We start from the raw sequence: 27,628 nt of genomic DNA, 5'->3' as shown, positions 1-27,628 counted from the left end.
ATATGTATATGTCACAGGCTAAATTTTCCACACTAAACATGATTCCTGTTCGTGGTACATTATGTTGGCTCTGTGCGTTTCTGTTTTCATATGACAGTGCTAGTGTCAGAGGTTATCTCGGTGTTCTTTTGCTAAATTATGTCAGTACACGCCAGTTATTCACCAGCCTCAGATTGGCTATTGGTGACACATTACACACCCACACACTCATGCTTTTGTAAGAGTTAACAGCCTTTAAATTAATACTGTCTTTATGAACAATTGCTTATTTTGACTGGTGCTCGTATGACTTTTTAAAACTTTACTTACACTTTAGAACCAGACAGTAATTTTTATTATTTTGTGGTAATTTTATGGTTGATCGTACTCTGTTTGTTTGGGGCTTGGAGGATGTTTTTGTGGGAGCAGCAGGGTTGAGCTACTCCCCTCTTTCTGGAACCAATGAGTGGCAAGGTCAGGGGTCACCACTATATCTGCTGCACAGTCTGATATGACTCTTATTTGGAAAGCAGTAACTGAAAACACTTGGAGGTTTTGAGACATTTTAAAACTTCATTTGAAAGTGTACGCTGCAGTAATGACACCGATACTTCTGAACCACATGGGGAATGAGGAGAATGAGTATATAAAGTAAGTATTGGCAACCTAAACTAAGTCTTTTAAACAGTATTTCTTGATGCTTTTCTTTAAACTTATGTCACTGTTTTAATATATATTTAATCCATGCACATATACTTATTGTCGATTCACCACTCTTCATGAACTAAAATGCATTAAAATCTACTCAGTGAACAGGTCCAAGTAAAAAATCCCAATTTGGACACCATGGAAGAGGACATTCTCTACCACTTCAGCCTGAGCACTAAGACTCACAACCTTCCTGAAATGTTTGGAGATATTAAGGTTTGTAAAATAAGTCCAGCTTAAATAAAACTATTTTCTAAAAGCTCTAAAACAATTCAACAATCCTCTGTTTTTCTCTGTTTCCCACAGTTTGTGTGTGTTGGTGGCAGTGCAAACCGAATGAAGGCTTTCGCCCAGTTCATCCATCAGGAGCTGAAACTGCCAGGAAACCCAGGAGACATCAAAGATATCTGTGAGGGAACTGATCGCTACTGCATGTACAAAGTGGGACCAGTTCTCTCTATAAGTGTAGGTATTTCATTATTTGCTGTGGGTGGAACTGTTCTTTAAATGTTGTTAGGAAAAAGTATTTTACGGATTAGAAAATGTAATTTCTACGCAATGTGTATATAATACAGCATGGAATGGGAGTCCCATCAATCTCCATCATGTTGCATGAGCTCATCAAGCTCCTGCACCATGCCCAGTGCCGTGATGTGGTTTTGTTTCGCCTGGGAACGTCTGGTGGAGTCGGTAAGTCTTTTTGATTTTAATATGAGAAAGTTTTACATGCAGTTAAACAAGTTGTTCAAGTCATTAATACAATACTCTTGTTAAAGTATGTAAGAAAATTATGCCCTGTGTCATCTACAGGTCTGGCTCCAGGGACCGTGGTGATCACGGAAAAAGCAGTGGACTACTCTTTCCGCCCCCAGTTTGAACAGGTCGTTCTGGGTAAAGTTATCACCAGGAACACTGAGCTGGATGAGGGAGTGGCCAACGAGCTTCTGCAGTGCTCTTCTGAGCTTCAAACTTTTCCAACAGTGATCGGAAACACCATGTGCACCCATGACTTCTATGAAGGTACAGTATGAACAGAATTCCATTAAACATTTATTTGTAATTCCTAGTTGTCATCCCCTGACAAATCCTGTTTTCCGTTTCTGTAGGTCAGGGCCGACTGGATGGAGCTCTGTGCTCCTTCTCCCAAGAAGAGAAACTGGAGTATCTGAGGAAAGCTTATGAGGCCGGAGTGAGGAATATTGAAATGGAGTCCACTGTTTTCGCTGCTATGTGCCGTGTCTGTGGTCTCAAAGGTATTATTTTTCTAACAATGCAAACACTGTATGAAGGCAAAACCTTCTGAATGCTGCAAAGTACATCTTCTACTTGTGATTTTGACATACTGCACTATTCTAAAAACTCTCATTTCACTCTCCAGGAGCTGTGGTATGTGTTGCATTGCTGAATCGCTTTGAGGGGGACCAAATCACATCATCTCATGATGTTCTGGTGGAATATCAGCAGAGACCTCAAATTCTGGTGGCCCATTTTATCAAGAAACGCCTGGGATATATTATCTAACAATCCAGTCGCCCTGTAGCATGTACATAGTTTTGACTCATGTGGATATGTATATTGCACTTAAAATGTTAATACTGAAATATTTAAAAGTTAGACATTAAGATTTTTTTTTATGATTTATTTGACAATAAAATATTAAGCGTGTTGCATGTATGCTTATAGAGTATATGTGTAAGTATGTATTATATCTACTATATTTATCTAGAAATATATCCTTGTAAAATAACACAAATGTTCAAAATGATATGTTCTGTATCTTGATCTCCATGTTTATCTCTGCCAAAGCTGGAATTACAGTCCAGCAAGAAAGGAGATTACTTTGAATTTTAAGGGCTTGTGTTTAAGACCAAGAAACACACTTCAATGAATTGAAATAAAAATATCACGTCTGGACATTTTTGCAGATTTGGAGTCTTTGAATTGTCTTTTTTTTTTTTGGGGGGGGGGTGTTGTTTTTTGGCTTTTCAAGCAATAAGTGGTTCTAAAACTGATCTTTGAGGAGCCTCAAGTCATTTTAGAGTGAGAAATAACTATCTGTTGCTACAAAAAGAGATACCAGTGACAGTGGTGAAAAACACCTTCTTACATGCTTTTTTACAAGAAAATTATTCAGCAATTTTTTTTAGATTAGAACTTCCAGCAGTATATTTTAGTAAATGCGCTATCAAATATTTGAGGATGTTAGTAGCTTCTGCAACACAAGATTTTTTTATGCAAATACAACCCACCCTAAAATGCAGTCCGTGACTAAAGATTGATTTGTCTTTTTCTTTGCTCAACACATCTGCCAGATACTGTATGTATTTCTCATATATAAAATCTACAAGTTAGTAATTGTAATTGTCATTTGGAGGACGATACTGTAGTTAAAAAAAACTACTTTGTAAGAACTGCAGCTGTTGTAAGCACTCTTAATTAAATACCATGAAAGATTCTTACACATGAAGCAAATTCATTATAAGCCATATGTTGTTTAATATTGGGACAAGAGTGGGACTTCATGAGATGACTTAAACAAAAGTTGGGTCAGAATTTAAGTATGGACCTTGTGTCTCGCCGAGGTGGTTTGGGGGGCTCGATGACAGACAGAACCTCTCTGGCATACTGACTCTGGTGTAGACCGACCTCCCGCAGAGCCTGCTCAACCCGCACTCTTGGATCAGACACAATCTGGAAGATAGATTTTTTTTTTTATAAACACAGCTGCTTTATGCAACCTTTGCTGTTTTTAATGGTTCACTACACATTTAATACTTGACATAAGGTTTGATCATTAATTCATCATCATTTGGTGACAGAAGAGAAAAGCATCACAGTCTGACAATCATTAGTCAATACCTATATTACACAATACCCAAATCCTAACCTGTTAAAACAAAACCACACACAGACTCTACAGTTCACTGACTGACTTTGGTGGCCTTGAAATTAAGACTGTTGAGGACAAACACTTTTTGGCCAGCCACCCAGCTTACATAATTTTCCACCAGTGCATGGGTCACTGGTCAGTGTCACCCAAAAGGAACTGAAACTTAAGTGACTTAATGTAACGAAGGAAACGTGAGTGAGGGAGTGAGACGTCATGTAGGCTCAATACATACAGAGCAGAGATAAGAGGACAGGGGCAAATGATCATGCAGCCTTAAAGACTTTGCAAAGAAAGTGGTTAGGAGGGCAGATCCTATCATGTCTCACCTGTGTGTCTGTGTACGTGTTTATACTGTAGAGAGGCTTTTGGAGCTCAAACTCGTTTACATTCAAGTGTCGACACTTCCAAGCCTCTGTGTCTGCCATCATCCTCTCTGGGTCTGCCTCTGCCACCACCCCAACCTTAGAGAAATAAGAAAAATATACACTGGATTTACTAATAATATACAATTGTCTTTTTACTTACTGCCATAAGGTGGCAGTGATGCCTTTACTCAGATAAGGATGAGTCAAGTTTTTTTCCCCTGTGAGTTATTTCCACTGACAGAACTAATCCAAGTGGTTGAAAGACCAGATAATGCTCCACCTGGTTTCTAAGAGCTTCCAGACGATTCTGTCTCTCTTCTTCTTCTCTCTGCCGCTCAAGCTCCCGCGCCTCTCTATCCAGCCGTCGCTGTTGTAGCATATCTGCCCGAAACTGCACCCTAGAGGAAGCAGAAAAGGTGTGGACATCAGACCTAAACAATCCCTTTCTTCCTCTGCCACTGCCACAATCAACATTACATATTGCTCCTGACACAGCAGACCTCCAGGCTGTGGAGGGCTCTACGGTGCTGCCAGAGTGCAGCTCCTCTCCCATCACCTGCTTTTATCTCTGTCTCAGCTCCTCAACGAATCCCTTTCGCATCTGAATTCATTCTCACAGCCAAAGTCAACAACATTATACGGATTCAATGTGAGTGTGTGTCTGCAGAGAAATTAAATGGAAACCACACCACGCAAGAGAATGTTTTTAAAGGCACGTTTTATTTTTCAGCAGCAAGTTAACATTAGTCTGAGACATTATTTTTCCTGTTGAAAGTTTCCAGTGTGCTCACGTCTGACTGACCCCGCATCACTGATGAGGTGCGACATCTCCAGTGACTCAGCAAGGGTCGAGCATGGAGGTGTTAGAAAGTTGCAAATATTCAGAGAAAGTACTTGTAATGCTACATTGTGGCTCAGGGGGTTGGGAAGCGTATCTGTAACCGGAAGGTCTCCGGTTCGATCCCCGGGCTCTCTGTCCTGGTCGTTGTGTCCTTGGGCAAGACACTTTACCCTACTGGTGTTGGCCAGAGGGGCCGATGGCGCGATATGGCAGCCTCGCTTCTGTCAGTCTGCCCCAGGGCAGCTGTGGCTACAACCGTAGCTTATCTCCACCAGTGTGTGAGAGTGAATGAATAGTGGCATTGTAAAGCGCTTTGGGTGCCTTGAAAAGCGCTATATAAATCCAATCCATTATTATTATCAGAGCATTCTTTTCATTTAAGAAACTACAATCAGCCGTGATTTCTGATTAATACTATGTTTTTCATTTAGCAGTACATATTCCTGTGTATTCAGTAAATATTTTATGATTGATATACACTAATACATTATATATACCTGTTCAACAGCTGATTAACACAAACATCTAATCAGCTACTCACATGAGTTACAGCTACATGTCTACATTTAGGTATGCAGACACGGTGAAGATGACCTGCTGAGGTTTAAAGGAATCATCAGAATGGGAAAGGCCACTGATTTAAGTGACTTTGAACATGGCATTGCTCTTGGTGCCAGATGGGATGTCTGAGTATTTGAGAAACTGCTGATGGGCTTGGATTTGTCCACACAACTATAGAATTTACAGAGAATGGTCTGAAAATGAGAAAATACGCAGTAAGTGGCAGTTCTCTGGGCGAAAATGCCTTGTTAATGCCAGAGGTGAGAGGAGAATGGCAAAGCTGCTTTTGAGCTCATAGTAATGCATCATCAACCCAAATAACCACTCCCTGGCATAAAGGTATGCAGAAGAGCATCTCTGAATGCAAACACACATTGAAAGAGGAAGCAGATGAACTACAGCAACAGAAGAGCACACTGAGTGCCTCTCCTTTTACTAAGAACATGAACCTGAGGCTATAATTTGGACTGGCTCACCAAAATGGAGTTCACTGTACTCAATTGGCCGACATAATCAACAGATATCAATCCAATAGAAGACACTTAGGATGTGGTGGAACAAAGGATTCACATTATAGATGTGCAGCCAACTAGTCTGCAGCAACTGTGTGACGCTAACTTATTGATATGGACCAAAATCTCTAAGAATGCGTCCAGCACTTTGTTAAATCTATGCCATAAAGAATTAACAAAGTTCTGAAGGTAAAAAAAGCGGTTCAACCCAGGTACAGAAAAAAGTGTACCTAATACAAAGTGACCACAGAGTGTATGTATAAATATTATATACATATAATTTCTTCTTTACATAGGATAAGACTATGTAAAGAAGAAAAAATATAGACACTGTATTCTTAAGTTTTGTGTCCATGAAAGTTCCAAAGTGTATTATTTAATTAGTCAATGAAAAGACTGACTAATGATACATGATACAAATGAAGGTGAAATGGTAATAATTTCCTGTTAATACTCTTGAGTGAACTCTGTCACTCACTGCTTACAATGGAAATTATGTAAAAATAATTTAGTAACTGTATTTGTTCAAAGTGCTTCACATAATAATAAAATGCAGCATGTTAGATTCCACTTTTTACTCGAATGTATTTTTCAAATAGACATAGGTCACTTGTAAATTTTGGACAACACTGTGAATTCCTGTGAGTGATCGCCCAAATTGCACGCATAAAGTGGCTGACTAAAAACATGTCATGGCTGTTTTGAGTAATTCAGAAATTCTAAGGGTTCTGAGCTGCCTTTAACAACCTTGATGCACTTGGCAGTGCTGAAAACTCAAGGTCCCATGGTGCAACACTCACCTCTCCTTATCTCGCTTTGCCTGTTCTTCCATGACGCTTCTTAGATTAGCAAGCCTCTCTTGATCCCTCTGCTCCAGCACTTCTCTCCTCTTCTGCTGCTTTAAATAAAACTGTCTGACCTGGGGGAAAAAAATCAACAAAGACTAAAACTGAACAAGAACAGTGGCTACACTTCCACTAAGTTGACTCCCACGGAAACTCTTAGGATCATCATGTCCTATTGATTGAGACAGAGCAGGAATCAGATAAGTGTAAATAGAGAGAATGAGATGATATTTCAACGTCTGCCAGACTATTGTGCTAAATTATATGGAATCCAATGAGGCCTAAATGTTCTCATTAATCAGAATGTCTCAGGTTGCCTATACTCGCCTAGCAGACCCCTGAGGAGAAATTTAATTAAACAGTCAGACATACACACACACACACATATTCTGGTCTGTCGTACCTGTGGGTTCAATAACTAAAGTGAATAATCAAAATACCCATGTAATTATATCCACAATGTGCTTTCAATTTGATATCCATGCATGCCCACAATTAAATCATTCAGATTCTGGAGCCATAAATGGCAAGAAATTTGAACGCAGTGAATTTTAAAAAAAAACCCAAAAACCCTGCCATGGCGGAATTATTCTTTTATTTTATTCATTCCTAAAGTCCTTAAATATAATGCATTTTTATTTACCCAAAGAAACTCTATGGCATTTCTAGTACTTCTAAAAGAAAGAGACAATTACTTTCAGCGGTTGTTTTGTAGGCATTCAGTGATATTTCATTCCTTGAGAAGTCATTCATACACTCGTCTGTTCATACACATGAAAAGGTTTTAGAACGAGCGCACATACAAAATGATTTGATGCTTTCAATACTGTACTGAAAGCATCAAAAAGCATGAAAGCATGAAATCAATACTGTAAACACTCATCTAAACCTAAACTAATCCCCATTGTCTTCTACATAGTTGTCCCTTGTTTTTGATTGGATGTTTGCATGTTAGTGGATGGAACGCACCATAGTGAAGCATAAGAATTCATACTCATTTTATCCCAAAAGAACAATTAAAGTTGGCCTTTCACTTCCACATTTTTATTCTTGGCCTTTGCTGGGGCAGTGTTGCATGAGTCACAGTTCAAAGAAGTTCCTCTTTAACACACATATGGTCTTGTGTCTGATGCTCAGTTCATCCTGTGTACTGTCTTAAAAAAGCTACTTTTAGCTCCTCCTTCCTGAAAGCTGGCCATAGTAGCAAACTTCTCCTGATTGGCTGCCCTTCACAAACAGCAGAGTTGTGTGCCTGAGATGACCATATTAAGGATCTCTGCTCTTATTGTTATGATACAGTTCAACAGTAGAACAAAAATATCTAAAGCTTTGAGCTTTTGGCTTTAAGGAATTACTCGCACAAAACACTAACCAACCAAAAGGTAGCATTTATCATCTAGAAAAATGCTTGCTTTAATAAAATATATAATATAAGCTAAGGTGAAACATGCAAAAGTATAGACATTAATAAGCAAATGTCCCAGGATTTAACAAACCTATAACGACATTTGTTATAAGGGTGGAGAAGTGTTTACTGTTTCTTTCTGCTGCAACCTGATGGCGGCGTCCTTCTCTCGCTCCCTCTTTAACCTCGCCTCTTCTTCCTCTTGTTGTCTGGCTGCTATTGCTGCCTCAAGCTTTGCTAACTCCTCCTGCTGGGCTCGCCACTGCTGCAACTACAAATACACATGCAGACACACATAAGGGATGAAGGAGAAAAGAAAAAGGCAGATTCTTGTCTATTAGCAACTGTTTGGAAAGAATTACTCAGACGGAGACAACCAGCTGCCAAATTGTGGCACGAACTCCAGAGGAGGTGCCAAAATTGCTTTTCACACTTTTCTAGATCCCCCTCAGGCCCCTCTAAACAATGAATCATAAAGAAAACCCTTGCGTTTGAGGCCTACACTAAAACAAAACGTATCCTAGTGAGGAGAATGGCATCCTCATTCTGCAATTTAGATTAATTATATTTACACAGAAGCTCCTCAAGTTAAAAATGTAGAGATTTTTCAAGTTTTAGCTGAGAAAAAAAAGAAAATCAATAGCAATCCTCAGTCACCCAGCTAGATATTTGGAAAGAGACTGTCTTAACTTTTCAAACACACACATAGCCACAAACATTTGCTGGGGAATGAGTGACAGGTTTGTTATGCAGCAGCCTCTCTGTGGCATGCCGGGTATTGAAGTGTTGAATACTGACCAGGCACACATTATCACCAGCAATATCATCAAGTTAATCATACATGATGTCTGCCTGAGAGAAAGCAGCAGCTGTGAGATTGAGAGAAGAATTTAAACACTCCAGCCTCTAATCCACTTCTATTTAGCAGTGCTAAAGATGGAAATACAATATGGTTATTCTTTAGAAAACTCTCGCAAATACAATTAAAATTATTTCCTGCAGATGTTTTGAGTTCTCAGTATTACTGAACCTGGAGAAGTAAGAAAATATTTATTTATTTTTGCTTCTGGACACTTTTTTAAAGTTAACTTTTCTTTTTTTTTTAATTAGTACCAGGGTCTCTACTATCCTGGCATGTACTTTCCTCTTCCTCATCTTCATTCTTGCCTCATAGCTATGTGCGCACTTGCTATTTAAACAGTTTCCATTATTGCTTTGTTTAGTACAATCCTGTGGTTGTGAACGGTCACAGTAATAATTTGAATAACTTCTGGTGTTCACATAATCAAACGCTTAAACCCATGCAAAAAACAAATAAATAAATCATTTAAAAAATGAAATTTTGGCATATTCTGACAAGTTACCCAATATAACTTTAGTGGGCATATTTTCTCAGCAAAACAAGTACACATAATTAAACTATCCATCAAGTTCAATCAGTCAAAATAAGATACCTGCAAAATGTATAGAAAATCATATAGGCAGGTGTGTAGGGAGTACATATATTTTGATACACTCAGGTCACACAACAATGAAATGTTTCTTTAAAAACTCCAAGATTCCCAGTGTCTGAATGTGTTTTGTAAGACTTCTTGTTTAGGCAGGAATGAAGAGGCATTTTAGGTAGCACAAAGAGAATAAAATGGTCATTATGTACAGTCTACAGTAATTTGTCACTGGAATCTCATTTTCTGTGAATTCAAATGGAAATGGGAAACCATCCTTTTTCATGGTAGCACAAAAAAGACTGCAGAGATGTCAGAATAACAAAAGAATGATAGTCTTTTTATCGGAGCACTGCAGCTGGCTCAAAGCTTTTGTTAATATCACTGTACAGTTAAATGTCTTTTGTCAGCCGGCATTGCAGCAGCCATCATAACTTTCTATTGCAAGTTATTTAATATATATAACAGCTGATGGAAGCAGATTAGGCTTTAAAAAAATCAAAAACCATAAAATCATCAGCGCTGTAAATTACTGCAACAAACAGAAGCGAGAATAGCATTACTCCTTATTATGCGGGAACACTCTGCTGAGTGACGTTAATGATACATGAAATTTACAGAATCTTTTAAGGGACAAGAGCTGAAGTCCATTACAAGATGACAAAAATGAAACTATGCAATTATTGTTGTATTTTTACACCCAAGACAATGAACATTTTCCTGAGTTCCATAACAGGTACATCACTGTGCAAAGGAAAAATTATAGACATATGCGTAATTAACTCCTCAGAGAGTTGTCAGCTGAGCCACTGTGGAGCCCACACACTGTCTCAACTCCACAGTTGTTTTCATCTGGCCACCAGAGAGACTCGGCAGCCACTAAATGACTGACTCGATGACAGGCGATCTCCTCACACAGAGCCTAGAGAATATCCTGATTACTGTAGGAAGACCACATAAATAATGTGGCCATAAGTTAATCTATAACAGTGATGTTTGTTTGGTAAAGTACTCTGGAGATAAGGTGGGAGGGCGGAGAGAAAAAAAAAAGAGTGCTGGCTATAAAAGAAAACCTCCGGTTTTGTGAAATCTTTCTATTTTGTTTGTAGTGCCGCTTGTCCTTTGGCCTGTTCATCCCTTTCCCACCTGAGCATGTTGCAACAATCTGTCATCCCTCCAGGCTTTATTTACTCATGTGGAAAAAAAACACAATCACTCATCAAATATGCCTGGGAGCGAGATATAAGTGGGAGGTAAAATGAAAGCAAGGACACAATAAAAGGCCGGAATTAACAGTAACACAGAGAACAATACGAGCTAATTACAAGAGCCAGAACAAACGGATGGTGATTTGAAAAGAAGAGTCTGTCTTTCAGTGATAAAATGGAACGATTGTGAGCTGGGTCTCATGCATGTAATGTTGACTAGTTATCTTAAATATCTTTTTATTTTAAAACAACCACAGCTTCTACAATTTCACGTCTGGAGCGCTTTCTGAAACTGCTATATGATCAGTAATCTCATCTGAGTGCATACATATGAGTTTAGATTGTCTTCTGTGGCATCCTTGCCCCTTCTAGAACAGAAGAGTTCAAGCAAACTCTAAAATCAATTACCCTTGATTTCTTCCCACTGCACCATTCCCTGAAGAGTGTCTGAGTGGGATGGCAGCACACAACCTCACTCACTATAATGAGGTCAGAATCTGACCGGCACTAACCAAAAACTGTCCTGTGTATGCTCTCATCTGAACCCACTGAGAAGACGAGATGTGGAAACCCAAGGAAGAAAACGTAACAAGTAGGCACTTACTCTACCGCCTTAACCAAAAAGTACCATCACTATAATCTTTCTTTTATAATTCTTTTTCACAGTAAGCTGTTTCCAAAGGGTCTGTTGTCTTTTTTGAAACTGTGCTTTTCATCCTTTTCCATCAGATTACCCCTATATGGAAAAAAACAATTGTATTGTTAAAAAAAAACACAAAAAAAAAAAAACCAGGATGGACTGCTCTTGAATTATAGATCATGTTGACCGTTAGCCCTCCATAAAATATACATTTTGATTCATTCATTTATTTATATTATACTGCCAGCTCCAATATGCAAGTTTCTGCTACCATATTTTCCTACACAGTACACTAAATACAACAGGGATGACTCACAGTAGAGTCAGGGGAGTTGTTTGGATCAGAGGGAGCAGCTGCAGAAACCAAAGCATTAAAGAGGCAGACGCATCGGAAGGAGAATCCATCTTGCCTCGCTGCAGTGTCACTGCGCAGTGATGATAAAGGCGGTGGAAAGAAAGACTGAATGAAAACAAGACACCATCTGAGCCTCCACGCAAACTCAAATATGTGCACATCCACTACTTAAATTACACTCCATAAGAAAAAAATAATAACCTATTGACAGTCAGTCTTCAATTCCCCAACTTTTGCTTTAAGTTTAGGATAATGCACTTTAAGACATATCAAGTATATGGTCATATATAAAGTTGCACTACTATTTAGAAAGTAAAATAAAAAAAATTGGGAGGTTTTGTTTGTTTTTGAGAATGTACTATCTTTCAAACTTTTGTATAGAAAACATTTCAACTCTTCAGTGTGACACAAATGTGAAAAATAATCTACTGGCAGGTAGCAGAAGGAAAGGAGTGGAGATCGTTATTCACAGCGCTACAAGAATATAGACTTTTTTTTAAGACCGATACAATCTTTGGTGATTTACAAACCTGATATTTTGGCCGATATTTTCTTATATTGTTTTTCCCCCATAATATTTGGTAACTGTAGCGATTTATGAGTCCTAACTAGGATGATATGAAAATGTTGTTTAAAAATAATCTTGAAAGTTGCAGAGTGCCCTCTGGTGGACAAATTATGCAACATCCACATTCATAGAACAGAGAGTTTCTTCCATCTCTTCTTTTACTTTTTAAATTTTCATTTATCAGTTTTAAATGCCAATACCGATATAAAGGCAAATACCAATTATCGGGCAATACACCACCCTCGCCAATATATATTGGCTGGGCTCTAGTTATTAACTATATATTGTGGTTGTTAGGATCAGGATCAGTCTCGTAACAACTTTCGAAACAAGATACCAAAATTGTGGTAATATAGAGTTAAAAACACTGAAAACAGAAAGAATTAATTCATGCCAAGAGGGAAGAATTCACAGATCTGTACAGAAAACAATCCTAGAACTTTGCATCTGCAAACCAACAGCAGAAAAACAACCTCTGTGGTGTTTTTTTGACAAAATGAGATTCGGTGTTGTCGGCTCCCACCAGCCCTACCTCATACATCAGTGTCTTATCCAAACAGCCACAGGACATAAGCAACTTGGTGCTATATCAACACCACATGGATTTGTTCACATGAGTAACTTGTTTGTTGTGCAAATGTGAACTAGCACCCCTCGGAGCCAGCAACATCATGTTTGCAAGACCATTCTTATTAGCTTGTTTGCATTCACAGCCCATCCCAAGTGGCAGCTAAAGCAAGAGATGCTGTCAGGCAGCCTGGCGTAATATACAGCCTCATCAGCAGATATACTGTACACAAGCAGGCAATCTGCTCCCTCAAACTTAACACTATCACAGCTGCACATGAGATAGCTTGAAAGGAATATAGGAAAAAAGATGTTATGTTAACTATATAGCATATACTAAATATATATGAGGAAAACGTATATTCTGGCACCATAAGTAGATTTCAGTGTATCTCAAAAATGCAACAACTGAAGACTCAAAGGTATAAAAGAGGCACTAACTTTTTCTCTGAGATGCAAGTAAACGTCCTGCTGGTTCTGGCGGTCTCTGTGTAGCTCCAGCTCCTCCTGGTGGGCATGTTTTGCCTCCTGCAGTGTGACCTGGGCTCGGGCCAGGAGTTCTTCATGGTCTCGCTGCCACTGCTGGGGCACTGCTCTTAGCTGCGCCTGGGTGAAGCGCTGCAAGTCCCACACATATTCATGCTCCAGCTGGAAGAAGAATGAGAATGGACTGTGTACTGTTTGTATGTTTAACTGTACAGATGTATCAGGCACAATTATAAACAGAGTCAGAAAAAAAACCTGGAAGATGACACTGTGATCATAGTGCTTCAAAACTAAAGCACCACAGCCCAAACGGCAACTCTGATATATTATGCATCGTGTTGCACCAAATTAACAATATGCTAATGGCAAACCAAAAACTTCCCTTTGTTACTACATTCTACAATAATGGCAGCAGGACCATAGGGACAAGTCTGTGTCAGATCTAACTCTGCTGGTGTATAAAATGGTCTCTCTCTCTCCTGGCTGTGAAATGTCCTACAGGAAAACAGTTCCTTTCTGTGTGAGGGCTGCCTGTAGCTATTCATCATTGTGTCAGCGCTCACAGAGGCTGCACCACTTGGCTGCTTCATTGGAACCGAGGGAATGATATTCATCTATGGGCTAATAGTGGCTAACTGACGGTGGGAAGGCATTAGACGGCTGAATGGTTTTATTGAAAATGAGTGAGCTGACAGACCTGCCAACGGAACAGAAGCGCCAGAGGCAGTCAAGCAAATCCTGTTTATTAATACACAACTTTAGAACTTGAGGAAAAGCCCCCCACCTGCTTTGTTCTTCCCTTTCTCTTTTTGCCCCTGCCTTTACTGTGGTTTGAAGTAAAGACTAAGCATGAGCCTTTGAGATATGTGCATATATGTTTGCATGCTTGTGCACAGGCTTGGGTGCACTTCAGCCATTGCACTCACAGTTTGTGTGGATGTATCCACAGCACTGTGCCTGCAGTATACACTTAGAGTGTAACACCACCTAGTTCAGCTGCTGCATTTACATTTCCTCTGCAGAGTAAGGTTTCCTGGAGGAGAATGTGAAATAAATAATGGCCATATAAACTCAGAAGTACAAAGAGGTATGAATAATTTTTACTATTAGCATGGAATATTATTATTACTATTATATTAATATTATGAAATCCTGCTGATTCTCTGCTGGTACAAAGATAATAGACATTTAATTGCCCCATCCAGCAGAGGGAGATGTCCACTTATAGCTGGCTGGAGTACAACCACCTGATTGTGAAAGTGACATGCTGGTTTTACTTTAGGTCACCCAAAAATACAAGAAATTACCATATACAGATTAAAGTGACACTTTTCTGAGAAAGGGATAGCCACTTGGATATCAACTGAAGGCTATGGATAAACTACTGCAAGATATGATATATTTAAAATATCTCGAGGTTAAAAGAGAAAAGTAATAAACCTTCTACACTTCCCCTATTTTCCTTCGGATATTTTTCTACAGGATCAGAGGAAGAAAAAGAAGAACTGCAAGAAATTGCAAACATTTAGGCTGCTTTTATCACCAAGGCTCTTCAATTGTTACATACCACAAACCATTTGTCTCACACCTTCTATTCAGCTAAAATATGACTGACAAAAGCAACAGAAAATGACGCTATCATCCTAAAATGACTGCACAGAGATCAAATTTAACGGCAGGTGAGCAGAATACCATAGCTCAAACAAGAACAGGCTTCAATGCTCTAAAGTGAAAAACAACATAAGAAACATTAGGGCTAAGATGCTGACTCCATAGAAATATAATTAAATTGTGATTAAAACGCTAACTATAGAATTTCCAAGTCACCAATTTGTCTGGAGTGCTAATGGGATTTCGTGTACAAATACACGCAAAATATCACAAATCACACACATGCCAGTCACAATTCATGTTTTCACTGGAAATGCACACAGGCAGAGCTGAGTTCAGCTAGGGGGACCATTTTACTAGTTTGCTGGATATAATCAAAGACATACTTGTTCGGTTGATTTCATTTAGATATCAGATAGAGAAAAAGCCAAAAACTCTGAATAAAATCAAGATTTCTTTTTTCCACATGCTGATAGCAGAATTGCATTTGTGAGTGTAATCAGAGAGGTTTCAGCAAATCAATCTATAGTTCTCACTGATTATCCTATGCACGCAAGCCAGTCTAATTATGACTAATAGCTGAATTAGTCCAACTCTGGGAATGTTTCTGGGTGAGGGGCATGGAGAAAGACATCTCTCCTCCTTGCAAGACTCCCCTAAGGCTGAACGATCACAGCTCTAAATGCAGCACCCAGCTGGAACTGATATGAGGACAGGTCTCTGGGTGATGGTGAGGACGGAGAGAGGGTCTGGCGGTTGTCATGGTGATGCTAGGCGGTGGCGTGAGCAAATTGTCCACAGTGGGTGACATGGCATATCCTGCAGCGTGCTGAGCAGATCATTGTCCAGGCTTATCTATGTGTCTCACTGCTGGGTTCAGGGTACTAAGCTACATTGATCAGGGAGCTTGGGTACATTTTTAGATGGGTGTGTGGGAAAGTTAATGCCTTAATTTATGGTAAATGCATGTAAGAGAGCATGTATGTGTGTGTTTTGTGTGTAGTAAAGAAAAAATAAATAATAATAAAATGATGCTTGGTGGAAAGTGACCAATCATTCAAACCTGGGGACCAATTTACCCAAAGATACAGTTTAGGCTTGAGCAAGGCACGTGATGCTCAGTTGTTCTGTGGTCAGCACACCAGACTGTGGTTGCACAGGTTGGCTTCAAGGAGTGACTCTAACTGTATGAGGAGGAACAAGACTTCTTTTCAAAGGTGATCATTGCTTCACCAGATTAATTACATTATACTACAACTATTTATTTATTTTATTTTATTTTTGACTTCTGCTGCTATTAATGTTATGCCACTACTATTCTAGTTAATAAAATGTCATAGAATAGTGTAAAAACCAAAAATATACTCAATTTACTCTCATAACTTGTAGAAAATTAATGCAAAATGTCTTTACATATGAAAATATCAACCATCAAATTTTGTACATTTAGAGATTTTTACCTATTTCCTGATTAGAACAATAGCTGGCTTTTCTGTTTGTCCATTTATAAATAAATTTAACAATTAATTCAGATTTTTCCCCTAAAGTACTTACCAGCTCTTGTCTACTTTTCCCAGGAAAGAATCTCAACAGCATATCCATGCAGAGGGCTCTGTGGTTGGGTATGTCATGAGTATACCTAGACACTGTGAACGTAAAGTGTTCATGATCGTGCTCACACCAGCCACAGAACCTGAAACAATTTCAACACAAACAGTACATGATCAGAAAGGAAAGCACTGCAACAGATAAGCAACACTACAAAATTGTCTTTCTCTACCTTCATTTGACTGCATTGCATTTTCATATAGTACATGCAGATAAAAAGCAGTACTGTGTAACAATAATATAAAAGCAGCTGTATGTAAATAAAAATCGAGCTCTGAAGTAGCTTGGAGATATTGATATAATCACTCTCCTGGTGAGAAATACGTATTTAAAAGGTTGTTTCTGCAGAGTGAAGTGACTATGCATCTATATGATTTTAATATCCTGTTGAGTTCTTAATCTTTCATCTTGATCTGTCCAGTTACAGCAGAGCTCTGCTCCCACATGTAATTATCTAAATGAAAGGCTGAAGATCATTAAAAGCCTATTTCAGCCACCTATTTCACGTTAGCGGTAAAAACCAGCGATATATTTCATCCAGCAATGCGTAAAAACATTGAATTATGCAAATAAGGGGAAAAAAGCAAAGCTTAAATCTTCAGACATCTTCAGACATACCTGTCTGTCCTTTGCAGTTGTTCTTGGAGGCTCTGCAGCCTGCTCTGGTATCTCTCTGATAGGGAGTGAAAGGCTTCGATCAGTGAGTCCTTCAGCTCTGGATAAGGGCAGTCTGAATTCAAAACCTCTTCTGGAATGTTCACCAAATTATCTGAAGCACTAGTGAGATATTTCTGTGAAGGACAATATGGCAATCCTTGAGGTTGCCTATAGACTTTTTATGTGCTTGATATATACAGTTTTACATAAAAGTTTGGGATAATCATATATTTTGACTGACATTTGAAATTAATACAAGCAAACACAACCCCTCAAGCAGGGGTTCAAAAATTAATGCTGTGGACGGGTGTTTGGAGAAAACAGGGAGAAGCATTTCCTAAAACAAACATCTTGCTAACTGTTAAGCATACTGGTGAAAATATTCAGCTTTGTGTTCTAAATATCAACATGTTGGATGCATATCTCAGTAGTCAGTTATATAAGCAGAACTGTAAAGAGGTTACTGAAGAATAGAACGATGACCCAATAAACGTCTAACTTAGTTCAAAATAAATAAACAAAATATTCAGATGGAGCAAACTTTGGCATTCCCTGCATAATGAAATGTTAATTTCCTCTCACGACACACTGTAGCACTCACTTATTAAGGTGAAGAATATGCTATTATCGACAATGGAAATTTCTCTGCATAAAATAACAAACCTCCAGGCCAAGGCCTGCAATCTCTCTCTCCAGGTCCAGATACTCTTCATCAAAGTTTGCAATAATGTCATCTTGTTGTGCTTTGACAAAGTTTATCTGTTGGTACAAGAATGAAAACATAAAAAATGTATTAAATACAGTGTTAGAAAACAAACATGCCAGTTTGACCTTTTGTTGTCAAGAAAAAACAAAATGGTAAAACAGAACTACAAATCTTGCTCTGGCTACCTTGGAAGTCCTCTGCCACAAACAACTCTCTCTCAAGATATTTATATATATTTTCTTTCGGTCATCTAAATTTATGAACTTCTGATAGACTGCTGCAATAATAGAAAATCACTAATTAGGCCTATTAAAACTGTAAGAGCCTAATTAAAAGGAGTAGTTAGATCTAAGGTAATGTTTAAGAAATATTAAGCTGTGAAGTGTTATTTGGAAGCAAAAAATACAAATATGATGTAGCTGATCCTGATCCTGATTGTATTAATATACTGTTATGACTTGTTATATTGGTAGACAATATCACCCAATGTACCACCCAATTCTGTGCCAATTTTAGTGTTGTTTTTAAACTCCTCACTTTCACTCCAGGATGAAAGCACAATTATACAGCATTCAGCTTCTCTTTTTTATTGTGAGGCAGAGAAAGGAAAAGTGGTGGAATAAGAGATTGGGAAAGGAAGACAAAATGTGTGTTTATCAGCAATCAGGTGGGTAAGGGCTATGGGCCAATAAGAGAATAGGAGGCCATGGGGGGGGGGGGGGGGGGGGGGGGGGTGGGGGAATACACTTCATTCCCAGTAAGGTGTTTCTGAGACCCGGCTAACTCCTTAATCTCACGATTCATCTCTAGACCCAGCAAAAGCCTCTCAGAGTCACAGACAGAATTTATGTCTTTAGGGTCCACAGATATCTAACAAACAACAGCTTCATGGACAGCATATACTGCTGGGCACAAGGTAAGATCACTGTGTGAAAGTAAGAGATTGTAAACTTCTGTGGAGGAGCTGGATGGGCTATTTTGGTCTGGTACCTGCAGAGAGTTTCCGCTGATTAGATTTGCTTTTGAAGACTTGAAGTGTATAGACAGGAAAAAATACTGCCACTTTTTTTCTTTTTTCCCCCAATCAAGGACATATGTTGCAAAACACTCTTTTATACATGTATATATATATGGCTGGTCTTTATCAAAATCACTAAGCCCTTATTCCATATCTCACAATACCTGTTGTATCACTTGTTCCCAGTTTGATGGATGTGCAGAGAGCTGCTGATGTTGTACTTCACCCAGTCTGAAGACCAGGTCATCCCTGAGCTGATAAATAGGCTGCACAGAGTTTATCCTGAATGCCTCAATTTCCCTCTCAAGAAACAGTTCTAAAACCCGAAAACACACAGGTATACACATTAGCAGTGCACTGCTTAAACAGCAAGGTGATGGTGACACAAATGCACATAAAAAATGTAGTTGTTTACCATATTCTTGAAGAGAGAAGATGGCACTGTCCGTTATATTGTTTGGCCTGATCTGCTTTATAAAATAATGGATGTCATTTTCAGCTTTCTCTCTGTTGGAGAGAACAAATGCATTCTATTAAATGCAAACATATCCATTAATTTAAATGACAAATAGTGAACTCATTTTAAACCTAAGCATAAATGATATAATTATGCAAAATGGCCTGTTTCAGAATAAGAGACTTTATTTATTTATCTATTGATGCAAGCATCACTGTAATGCAGTACCTAATAAACATGGAGTTAATGTCAGCTTCCTAACGTTATGGAGTGCTCTGTAGCTTAATCTATAAAACTATATGACAACTTATTGATCTGAATTTGTACAAGCGGCCATGACCTGAAAGGTAGCTGCTAATTATACATAACGGTGTAAAAAGTATATATTTTACCCTTAAATGAGTAAAATAAAAAAGCATGTTCTTTGCATTTGGCTTACAACAATTCCACATTTAGAGATGGCCATAAGAAGGTGAAAACTTTTTTTCATCTATCTCACACACACACACAGAGTATTACAGACTTCGCTGGTGGACTTTCTCCAAAAGTTTGACAAAAGTTAGGGGTAGGATGTCTTGTTGCTGTGAGCAGCTTCATACTGAAATGACCCACAGAGAGAGCTACAATAATTATTTGTTTCTTGCTAACATGGTTGAGATGGTTGCAAAAAGGAACAAGTAACCATAGAGATATACTTTCCTGTTTGCTTGTTTGAATCCCAAGGTACTTTAACTAGATATGTGTGGAGAGAGATGCAAGCAGTGGCACATCCTTATGACTAGGCTCATTACTGAGGATAACGCTTGTGTACATCATTAACCTTGGGTGGCTCAGACATAGTCATTATGCAGCCAAACAAGCTGCACCCCAGAGCTAGTGCTGCCCTTCTCACTTCACAAGACATGACACTGCTGGGGCCCCCAGTCCCACACTTCTGCCTCAACCCACAGAGGAACACTTTTCCTCCATTTAGTATACCCCTCTGTCTCTGCATGGCTATAACCACCCACTTCTCTCTGTTAATTTAATGTCATGGAGTCAGAAAATCAGCTTAAATATCCTCTCTTCATTTTTTCTCGGACACATTTTTTGTTTCATCTTTTTTGTGTGTCCAGTTTATTCATTTATTTATTTTTTCATGCATGTTCCTGGCTAGGCATAATGGGGCTTAAGTGGAATGGTTGCATGGTGTAATAGCAGATTCAGAAAACTGCAGCAGATAATGACAGGGAGTAATAGGGGGCTCTTACTCAGCCTTTTGCAGCCTGAGGCACTCTGTGCTCCACACCTGTCTGTGCTGCCGTAATATGGAGCTCTCCTTGGTTGCCTTGGCTGCACAGCGAGTCTTGTGAACCTATAAGATGGTTCACAAGGCAGTTAAATGCAAAGCAGGAATAAACAGTTTTCCTGGAAGCACAACATGCATTTGGCTGGAGTGCTTGCTTTTAAATGCACTTTAACTAGGAACATTTATTTCCGCCTACAATTAACTTCATCCGGAGAGATCTCTATGCGCAGTGCTTTAACGCATCAAATGTCTAGACCATTTTGAATGAAGCACAAAGCATATTGTGCACATAGTTTATACATACATCATAATGTTGCAAAGAATGTGAAATACGCAGTATTCTTATGGTTGAAAGCATTTAATCCATTTAAAGGCATGCTTCAGTTTTTATTAGCATTATTAAATCTTTGAGTGACTCATAATTCAGCTGGAACAGTGTCACTATTAATGCAAAAAAACAAAATAAACTGGAAAAAATTTGATGAAACACAAATGATACACATTAGGCATGTTAATAGGAGACACGGGGGAGGTAGCAGTCTTAATCTGTCATCACTTGTGGGTTCCCCCCCATAAACCCTCTTTAAAGCACTCCGTTAGAGCACCTTTAGCATAGCAACGCATTGTCTTATCAGTGTTTTTTTTCACAAAATATAATCTCACAAAACCAAAACATGGTTGCAAGTAATTTCCAGATGAGCAGTGAATAAAATGATTTGGGTATACATTCAAATGCTGTGTCTATGTGTTCAGAGGGGATTGCTGTTTTTGGATATGTTTTGCTAATGCTCATTTTATAGTAAGTCAATCTACAGTGCTCAGTTGGATTTTAGTGCAGCACTGAAATAAAAAAGGCCAAACTGCTGATATTCCATGCCTCTTCCAGGCAGTGTATTATAGGTAATTTTAATTTGCACTGGCTGTCTAATAACTCATTTGGACTGCAAAAACTGTGCCTGGAGCAAAAATTACATCACCTCATTTGTAGTCTCACTCTGCCAAATAAAACTAATCCATTAATATCTACTCTTATTAGCATTATAATAGCCATTAAATTGGTTAGCTTCCCAATCAGTTTTTAGGTAAAGGCACTTAAAACATTTTAGTGAACATTATTGTTTGCTTAAACCTAACCAAAGGAAAATTGAGGTCTTTAATTCTCATATTTAAAGTTTTTCTCACACCACATTATACATTTTCATGCATTTAACAACATTTCCTTCCATTTAATTCTTAACCCATACCAATCTTATTTTTATGCCTCTGTTAAACAAAATGTATGGCATTTTAAAAATCGCTGACATAACACTTCCTGGCTTCCAGACGGAAAATGTAAAAAAATGTATAAAATATTCAAAGGTCTGCCTGGATTACATGCCACCTTGCAAGACCCATACGAAATACCTGGATTAAAAAAATTGAAAATGGTTATTTGCAAGTCAGAAGACCATAATACCGTCGGAAAATCAACTCTGTACTTGACCTAGAATATTCTGTGTAAATCCATGGCTCACCCTTCATACATTTCTCACGTTTCCATAGATCTTTCCACAATAGGCTCCTTGACTTGTCATAAAAGAAAAAAGATTTTATGTTACTAATAACATAAAAGAGGATTTTCTTCTAACTCTGGTTCATTCTTTCTCTACTTTCTGTGAAACAAACATGTAGTAGTTCTTCATGTGCAATGAAAAGTTGCACTACTTCAAGAAAAAAAATGAGGCCATTTTCAATTTGAAAGCAGCAACACATTTCTAAAAAAGTTGGGCCAGAGCCATGTTTAGCGATCTCCTCTTTGTGTAACAACAGTATGTAAACATCTGAGGAGACCAGCTGCTGGACTTCTGGGAGAGGAATGTTGTTCCATTCTTGTCTGACGTAGGATTCTTGCTGCTCAACAGTTCTATATCTGCTTTGTCATATTTTTCATTTAATGATGTGCCAAATGATTTTAATTGGTGAAAGTTCTGGACTGCAGACAGGCCTGTTCAGCACCCTGACTCTTCTGCTACGAAGTAATGCTCTTGTAATAGATGTTGGATTGATGTGCCCCATATCATCAGGAACTGAGAGCTGATAACAAGCTGGATGATCCCTCTCTTTAGTCCAGAGGATGAAGGATGTTTTTGAAAAGCATTTCATATTTAGATTTGTCTGACCACAGAGCAGTTTAACACTTAATTCAGTCCATTTCAAATAAGCTTTAGGCCAGAGAAGACACTGCCCTGTCTGAATCATGTTACACATGGCTTGTTCTTTGCATCACAGAGTTTTAACGTGTCTTTGTGGATGACATGCTGAACTGCATTCACAGGCAGTGATTTCTATTCCTTTGCCCATGCAGAGACTTCCATGGTAGAATCATGGCTGTTTTTAATGCAGCGATGCACGTCACAGGCATCCAGTATTAATCTTCAACCTAGTCACTTGTGTACAGAGATTTGTTCTCTGAATCTTTCGGTAATACTATGTACTGTAGATGACAAGCCGTTTACATTTTATGGAATTCTTCCACAATTAGTAGACAAATTTTTTTTCCCAGATTGGTGAACTTCAACCCATCTTTACTTCTGAGAAACTTTGACTCTCTAAGATCTCTTTTTATCCTCTGACCTGTTACTGACCTGTTGCCAAGTAACCTAATATTTTTCATGAAATACTAAAATGTCATATTTTCTATCTTCTGTTATTATTCTGTTTTATGTGATTTATAAATCATTCCATTCTGTTTTTATTTATATTTTACACAGTGTCTTAAATTCTCTATAATAGGGTTTGTATATTCAGCTCGTAGACATCCACATGAACAATGTAAAAATAGTTGTATGAGGACATTTAATTTCCTTTCATACACAATGAGTCTTTTTCAGTTTGAAGGATTTAAACTTAAACCACAGGTATTGTTATAAGCCATGTCTCATTCTTTTTTCAACTTCTCCCTTCAGGTGTTGCCACCCTATCCTCTGCATCACACCAATTATCTGCGTGTCCTTTCTCACTACATCCATTAACCTTCGCTTTTTCCTAATACATGCACTATCACTCTTCTACCCATGGCCAAACCATCTCAACCTTGCCCCTTTTACTTTGTCTCCAAATCAGCTCCATCCTGAGCAGTCCCTCTGATATACCCTTTCCTTATGCATTTTTCATTCTTTATTGCTCCTTTTAATACATTTTGAAATACAAATCATCAATGAAATGTCATACATGAGTAAAGGATCAATAACTTTGCAATCACACAAAGGGGATTCTCCCGCAATATTGGAGACATGGAATCTGTCAGTTATGCATTTTCTTATAATATAATGTGTTTCAGCAAAAACACGTAAACATTAATATAGGTGAATCAGTAGGGAAAATGTAGCAATATTATGCCCATTTGTTGGATGTCTACCTGTAATCAAAACAGTACTGAAAAAAATATGTTTCCCACTCCTTTTTTTAGTGTTTACATACACACATATCTGTATATTGGGTAACACAGTGCACAGAGTGTAGTATAGAGCTGCCAAGTGTTTACTGTCTACTAATGCTGCCAGTCCATTTATAGAAAGCAAAAATGATCCCATGCTTGAGGCTACTCATGGTAATTTATTTACCCCTATCACATCACCAATATGAGATGTTCAAAAAGCCTGCTTTTTCAGGAGGGCCAATATGAACATAGCCTCTCTTATCTAAGTTATCCAGAGCACAGGGTTGAAGAAGCCATGGGCTATCACGATGATGCTAGAAGGCTTCTGACACAATTTACTAATTAAAACAACACAGGTCTAACAGCCTAATCTCCAGTGCCCCTAGCATTAACTTTTTGATCAGCTCATAATCATGTGACTATGAACTTCAAACAGTGTGGTGGGAAAAACCACAGGAAGCCAAATGAATATTCACAGAAATGCCATTCTGTATGGCAGTGATATTACTGCTCTCTTTCATGTTGTTGGACAAACTACAAGAATTATGCAATGTCTATTTTGTGCTAAATGAAATCCTTTTACAGCGTGTGGCATATATGAAAGAGTGGGAAAAGGTAAACACACACACATGCACGCACACAGATATTGCACTTTTTACTACTACTGAGGACATGCTATTTAGTTAACACTTCCTTTGATGTATAATGAGTGGTTTTATTCCACATACTCCTTTATTTGCTGCTGAATCAACGTGTTATTAAATGCAACAGGACTTTATTTTAGGAAAACACAGCTTTTTTTATTAGCACAAGGATTATAGTGCTAAGAAAAGGTTACCTTTTGTCCAATTAGATCAGTCTCCTGGCGTTTGGCATCAACAATCGCTAGTAGTCTTTTATATTCTGCCGGCTTGTATTTTGAGCTGCCAAGACCATTTTTCATTCGCACTGTCAGTTTTTCTGCATGGATGAAAACAGATGATATGGATGAATTAGGATCACTGGAATTCTTGAAAATCTCATCACTTTTAATGTCTGAAGTAAAAACTTTATGCTGACTTCAGCAAAAAAAAGGTTAGACAGAGGAGCAGCACCAGTTAAGCTCTAATGGATTGTATGTGTAATAAAGAAATGATTGCACAGGAGGAGGGGGATAGCAGAGACAAACTGTGTCAGACGTTTTTTTTCAGTGCTTCGGCTTGACTCAAGGAAGCAGGTGGATAAACACAAGCTGTGCCTGTGACAAAAACAACAGACTTGAAAGGCACCTGGAGAATTCGACATGAGGGCTTCAGGTCAAACCGGTTCAACAGTTCAGTAGACCACTATGTCAGAAGCCAGAATATTCCAGCCATTTTTCACTCACTTACCAACATCTTCCGTTTTAATGCTCGTTATGAATGTTTGTAGATCCTTTCCACTCATCACTGTGGAGCTTTATCTTCATGCACCAGAGTACCTTCAAAATAAATACATTAATTATTGCGCTGCAAACACATGCACAGCTTTGTTGCCTACAAAAAAAAAAGTTTGGTGTGACATTGTTTAAAATGCTAGTTAACATCAACAAGTTTTAGTGTACTGCAGCCAGTGTGTGTGTGATATACTGCTGGAATGTTTTTTTTTCTTTTTTGCCTTTGTTTTGGATTAAGCTTGGAAAGATTTTCGCACAGGATTCATCTCCTTTCAAATGCATGGTGTGTGAAGAGATGGGATGAACTATGCAGGAATTAATTTTTTTATGATAGGAGGGAAAACAGATGCGCTGTTCTGAATCCTTTTCTATTTTTTGCCCATGTCTCCATTACATATAGACTTAAATACCAATTTTAAGGACAGCAAAATTATTATTTTTTCCATTTCAACACCAAATGGCAAGCCAAGGTTAGGATTCAAGACATAGGTCATTCTAGAAATGTCAATTTTTCTGTCCCTGGCTTTTACTACACTTAAAAACCACTTTATTTACAATTTATTTCCATGTTAAATTTGAATATTTTTTCCTTCCTCATCCATTAAATTCACAATATCTGTTTTTTTAATTAAATTATATAGAAGAACAGGCACCACCACAGCGTTTGTCCCCACAGTGGAGTATGGTGGGTAAAGGCTGTGTTTTTTTTGTTATATGTTTTGCATATAAGTTTTTGCATCAAATCAATCAGATATGTTAAAAATATGATGACTGTGACAAAATGAAGCAAAATGTGAAATAAATATTGTAAGATATATAAAGACAGTCATGGTCCCTTAAAACTGTGTCACTGGTGTTATGAGAAACGTTTATTATTTTGAAACAAAACATCCCAATAATGACATCACTTGACTTACTATCACAGATTTCCTGAAGCACTATAAAGAAATGGTCATGATGAGACCAGTGTCTCTTTTCATTTATCAGATTTTTTTCTGTTTTATCTTGTAATTTCATAAGAAGCTTTTAGTTGAAGTCACTAATACGACACAGTTAGGAAATTGTTAAAGAAAAACAAAAACAAAACAACAGAATATAAATAGATTAAATGACATAATTTGGTGAGTATAAGATGACTGACATCATGTGTGCGCATAGTAAAGCGCTATATAAATACAGGCCATTTACCATTTACCATGTGGTTTGATGCTTGCAGCATCTATTTTGTAAAAAGCATTTTCCATGAAAACTGTCACTGCTGTTACCTTCCTTATGGGTAACATTAGACCCCTGAGATAATAATTTTACATCCACTGAAATTTGGTACAGGTACAGGTTAAGATATAAAGAATGGCATTGTCACTCGTTTTAAGTGTTCTTTATATGCTTTCATTTGATTTTATTGCTAATAAATGGCTTTGCAAATATCATACATTGACGCTTTGAACAAACGCTTTGAAATAATAAAATATTATCTTATGATTTTTGCATTATCATTGCATTATTCTAAATAATAATTAATAGAAGCCCCCCAAATTTGCATAATGAGTAAGATAACACCAGTGACGAAAAGGTGGCACGTGGGGTAAATGTACAAAAGAAATATTTTTTTAAAAATCATTAGGTTGTCTTTTTTTTTTTTTTTTGCTGTTAAAACTATGGCCATACAACTAACCTAAATATTTTCCAAGCCAAGCTCTGTTAATTTACTTTACCGACTTTTACCAATTGTTATATTACTTAATTAAACTAGAAAACGCTTAACTTTATCATTGTCATAGCTGCTACTGCTATAGTTTAGCGACAGTACTTAGGTAGAACTTATGCTCAACCTCACAAAAAAAACACATAAAAAAAACAAGTGAACCAAAGGTTTCCTACAAGACCAAGCTCAAACTACACCTACAATAAAGTTACACACAACAATTAGCGATTATTTGCGTTGTAAACTAAGTATATATACCCGACGAGCCACCTAGCTTACCTTGTTCTCTCCCTTCTATAGTGTATGGGTTGACAAAACAGGTAACCAAGGTAACTATCATCTTCTCAGTCATTGGTTAATTTAACAACGCG

At 38.0% G+C, this 27,628-nt stretch overlaps 2 protein-coding genes across 4 annotated transcripts; one reads left to right on the top strand and one right to left on the bottom strand.

The window, feature by feature from the left end:
- The first annotated feature begins 474 nt into the window (after positions 1–474).
- upp2 (uridine phosphorylase 2) lies at positions 475–2,613 on the top strand. Its single transcript, XM_085249984.1, has 7 exons — positions 475–630; positions 789–903; positions 994–1,152; positions 1,263–1,377; positions 1,498–1,707; positions 1,794–1,940; positions 2,066–2,613. Exons 1-7 carry the CDS (start codon positions 578–580, stop codon positions 2,206–2,208), a joined length of 942 nt encoding a protein of 313 aa, XP_085106110.1. The 5' UTR covers positions 475–577; the 3' UTR covers positions 2,209–2,613.
- On the bottom strand, positions 498–27,577 carry LOC146556875 (coiled-coil domain-containing protein 148-like). 3 transcript variants are annotated; one of them, XM_085249980.1, is made up of 15 exons: positions 27,537–27,577; positions 25,509–25,597; positions 24,977–25,098; positions 20,683–20,786; positions 19,391–19,482; positions 19,140–19,291; positions 17,915–18,010; positions 17,213–17,385; positions 16,541–16,679; positions 13,331–13,537; positions 8,237–8,377; positions 6,657–6,775; positions 4,223–4,340; positions 3,904–4,038; positions 498–3,378 (listed from the first exon to the last, which is right to left on the bottom strand). In XM_085249980.1, exons 2-15 carry the CDS (start codon positions 25,561–25,563, stop codon positions 3,235–3,237), a joined length of 1,797 nt encoding a protein of 598 aa, XP_085106106.1. In that variant the 5' UTR covers positions 25,564–25,597; positions 27,537–27,577; the 3' UTR covers positions 498–3,234. The 3 variants fall into 3 exon arrangements, with proteins under 3 accessions (XP_085106106.1, XP_085106109.1, XP_085106107.1); XM_085249983.1 differs by lacking the exons at positions 25,509–25,597; positions 27,537–27,577 and adding an exon at positions 25,317–25,422; XM_085249981.1 differs by lacking the exons at positions 25,509–25,597; positions 27,537–27,577 and adding an exon at positions 25,307–25,334.
- Between the last annotated feature and the right edge of the window lie 51 nt (positions 27,578–27,628).

This window comes from Mchenga conophoros, linkage group LG16 (assembly GCF_057382185.1).
Source record: "Mchenga conophoros isolate Kocher_MC1m ecotype Shallow Benthic linkage group LG16, M_conophoros_male_GT1.1, whole genome shotgun sequence".
NCBI lineage: Eukaryota > Metazoa > Chordata > Actinopteri > Cichliformes > Cichlidae > Mchenga > Mchenga conophoros.
The sequence above is the reverse complement of the archived record's forward strand: the minus strand, read 5'-3'. Positions and strand labels throughout refer to the sequence as shown.

Coding starts and splice junctions, on each gene's coding strand:
- upp2 (XM_085249984.1), top strand. CDS start 578: ATGACACCGATACTTCTGAACCACATGGGGAATGAGGAGAATGAGTAT. Junction 1,153..1,262: donor GACCAGTTCTCTCTATAAGT/GTAGGTATTTCA, acceptor TATATAATACAG/CATGGAATGGGAGTCCCATC. Junction 1,941..2,065: donor CCGTGTCTGTGGTCTCAAAG/GTATTATTTTTC, acceptor TTCACTCTCCAG/GAGCTGTGGTATGTGTTGCA.
- LOC146556875 (XM_085249983.1), bottom strand. CDS start 25,422: ATGTCGAATTCTCCAGGTGCCTTTCAAGTCTGTTGTTTTTGTCACAGG. Junction 4,039..4,222: donor TGGAAGCTCTTAGAAACCAG/GTGGAGCATTAT, acceptor TATTTCTCTAAG/GTTGGGGTGGTGGCAGAGGC. Junction 3,379..3,903: donor ACACGTACACAGACACACAG/GTGAGACATGAT, acceptor TCTATCTTCCAG/ATTGTGTCTGATCCAAGAGT.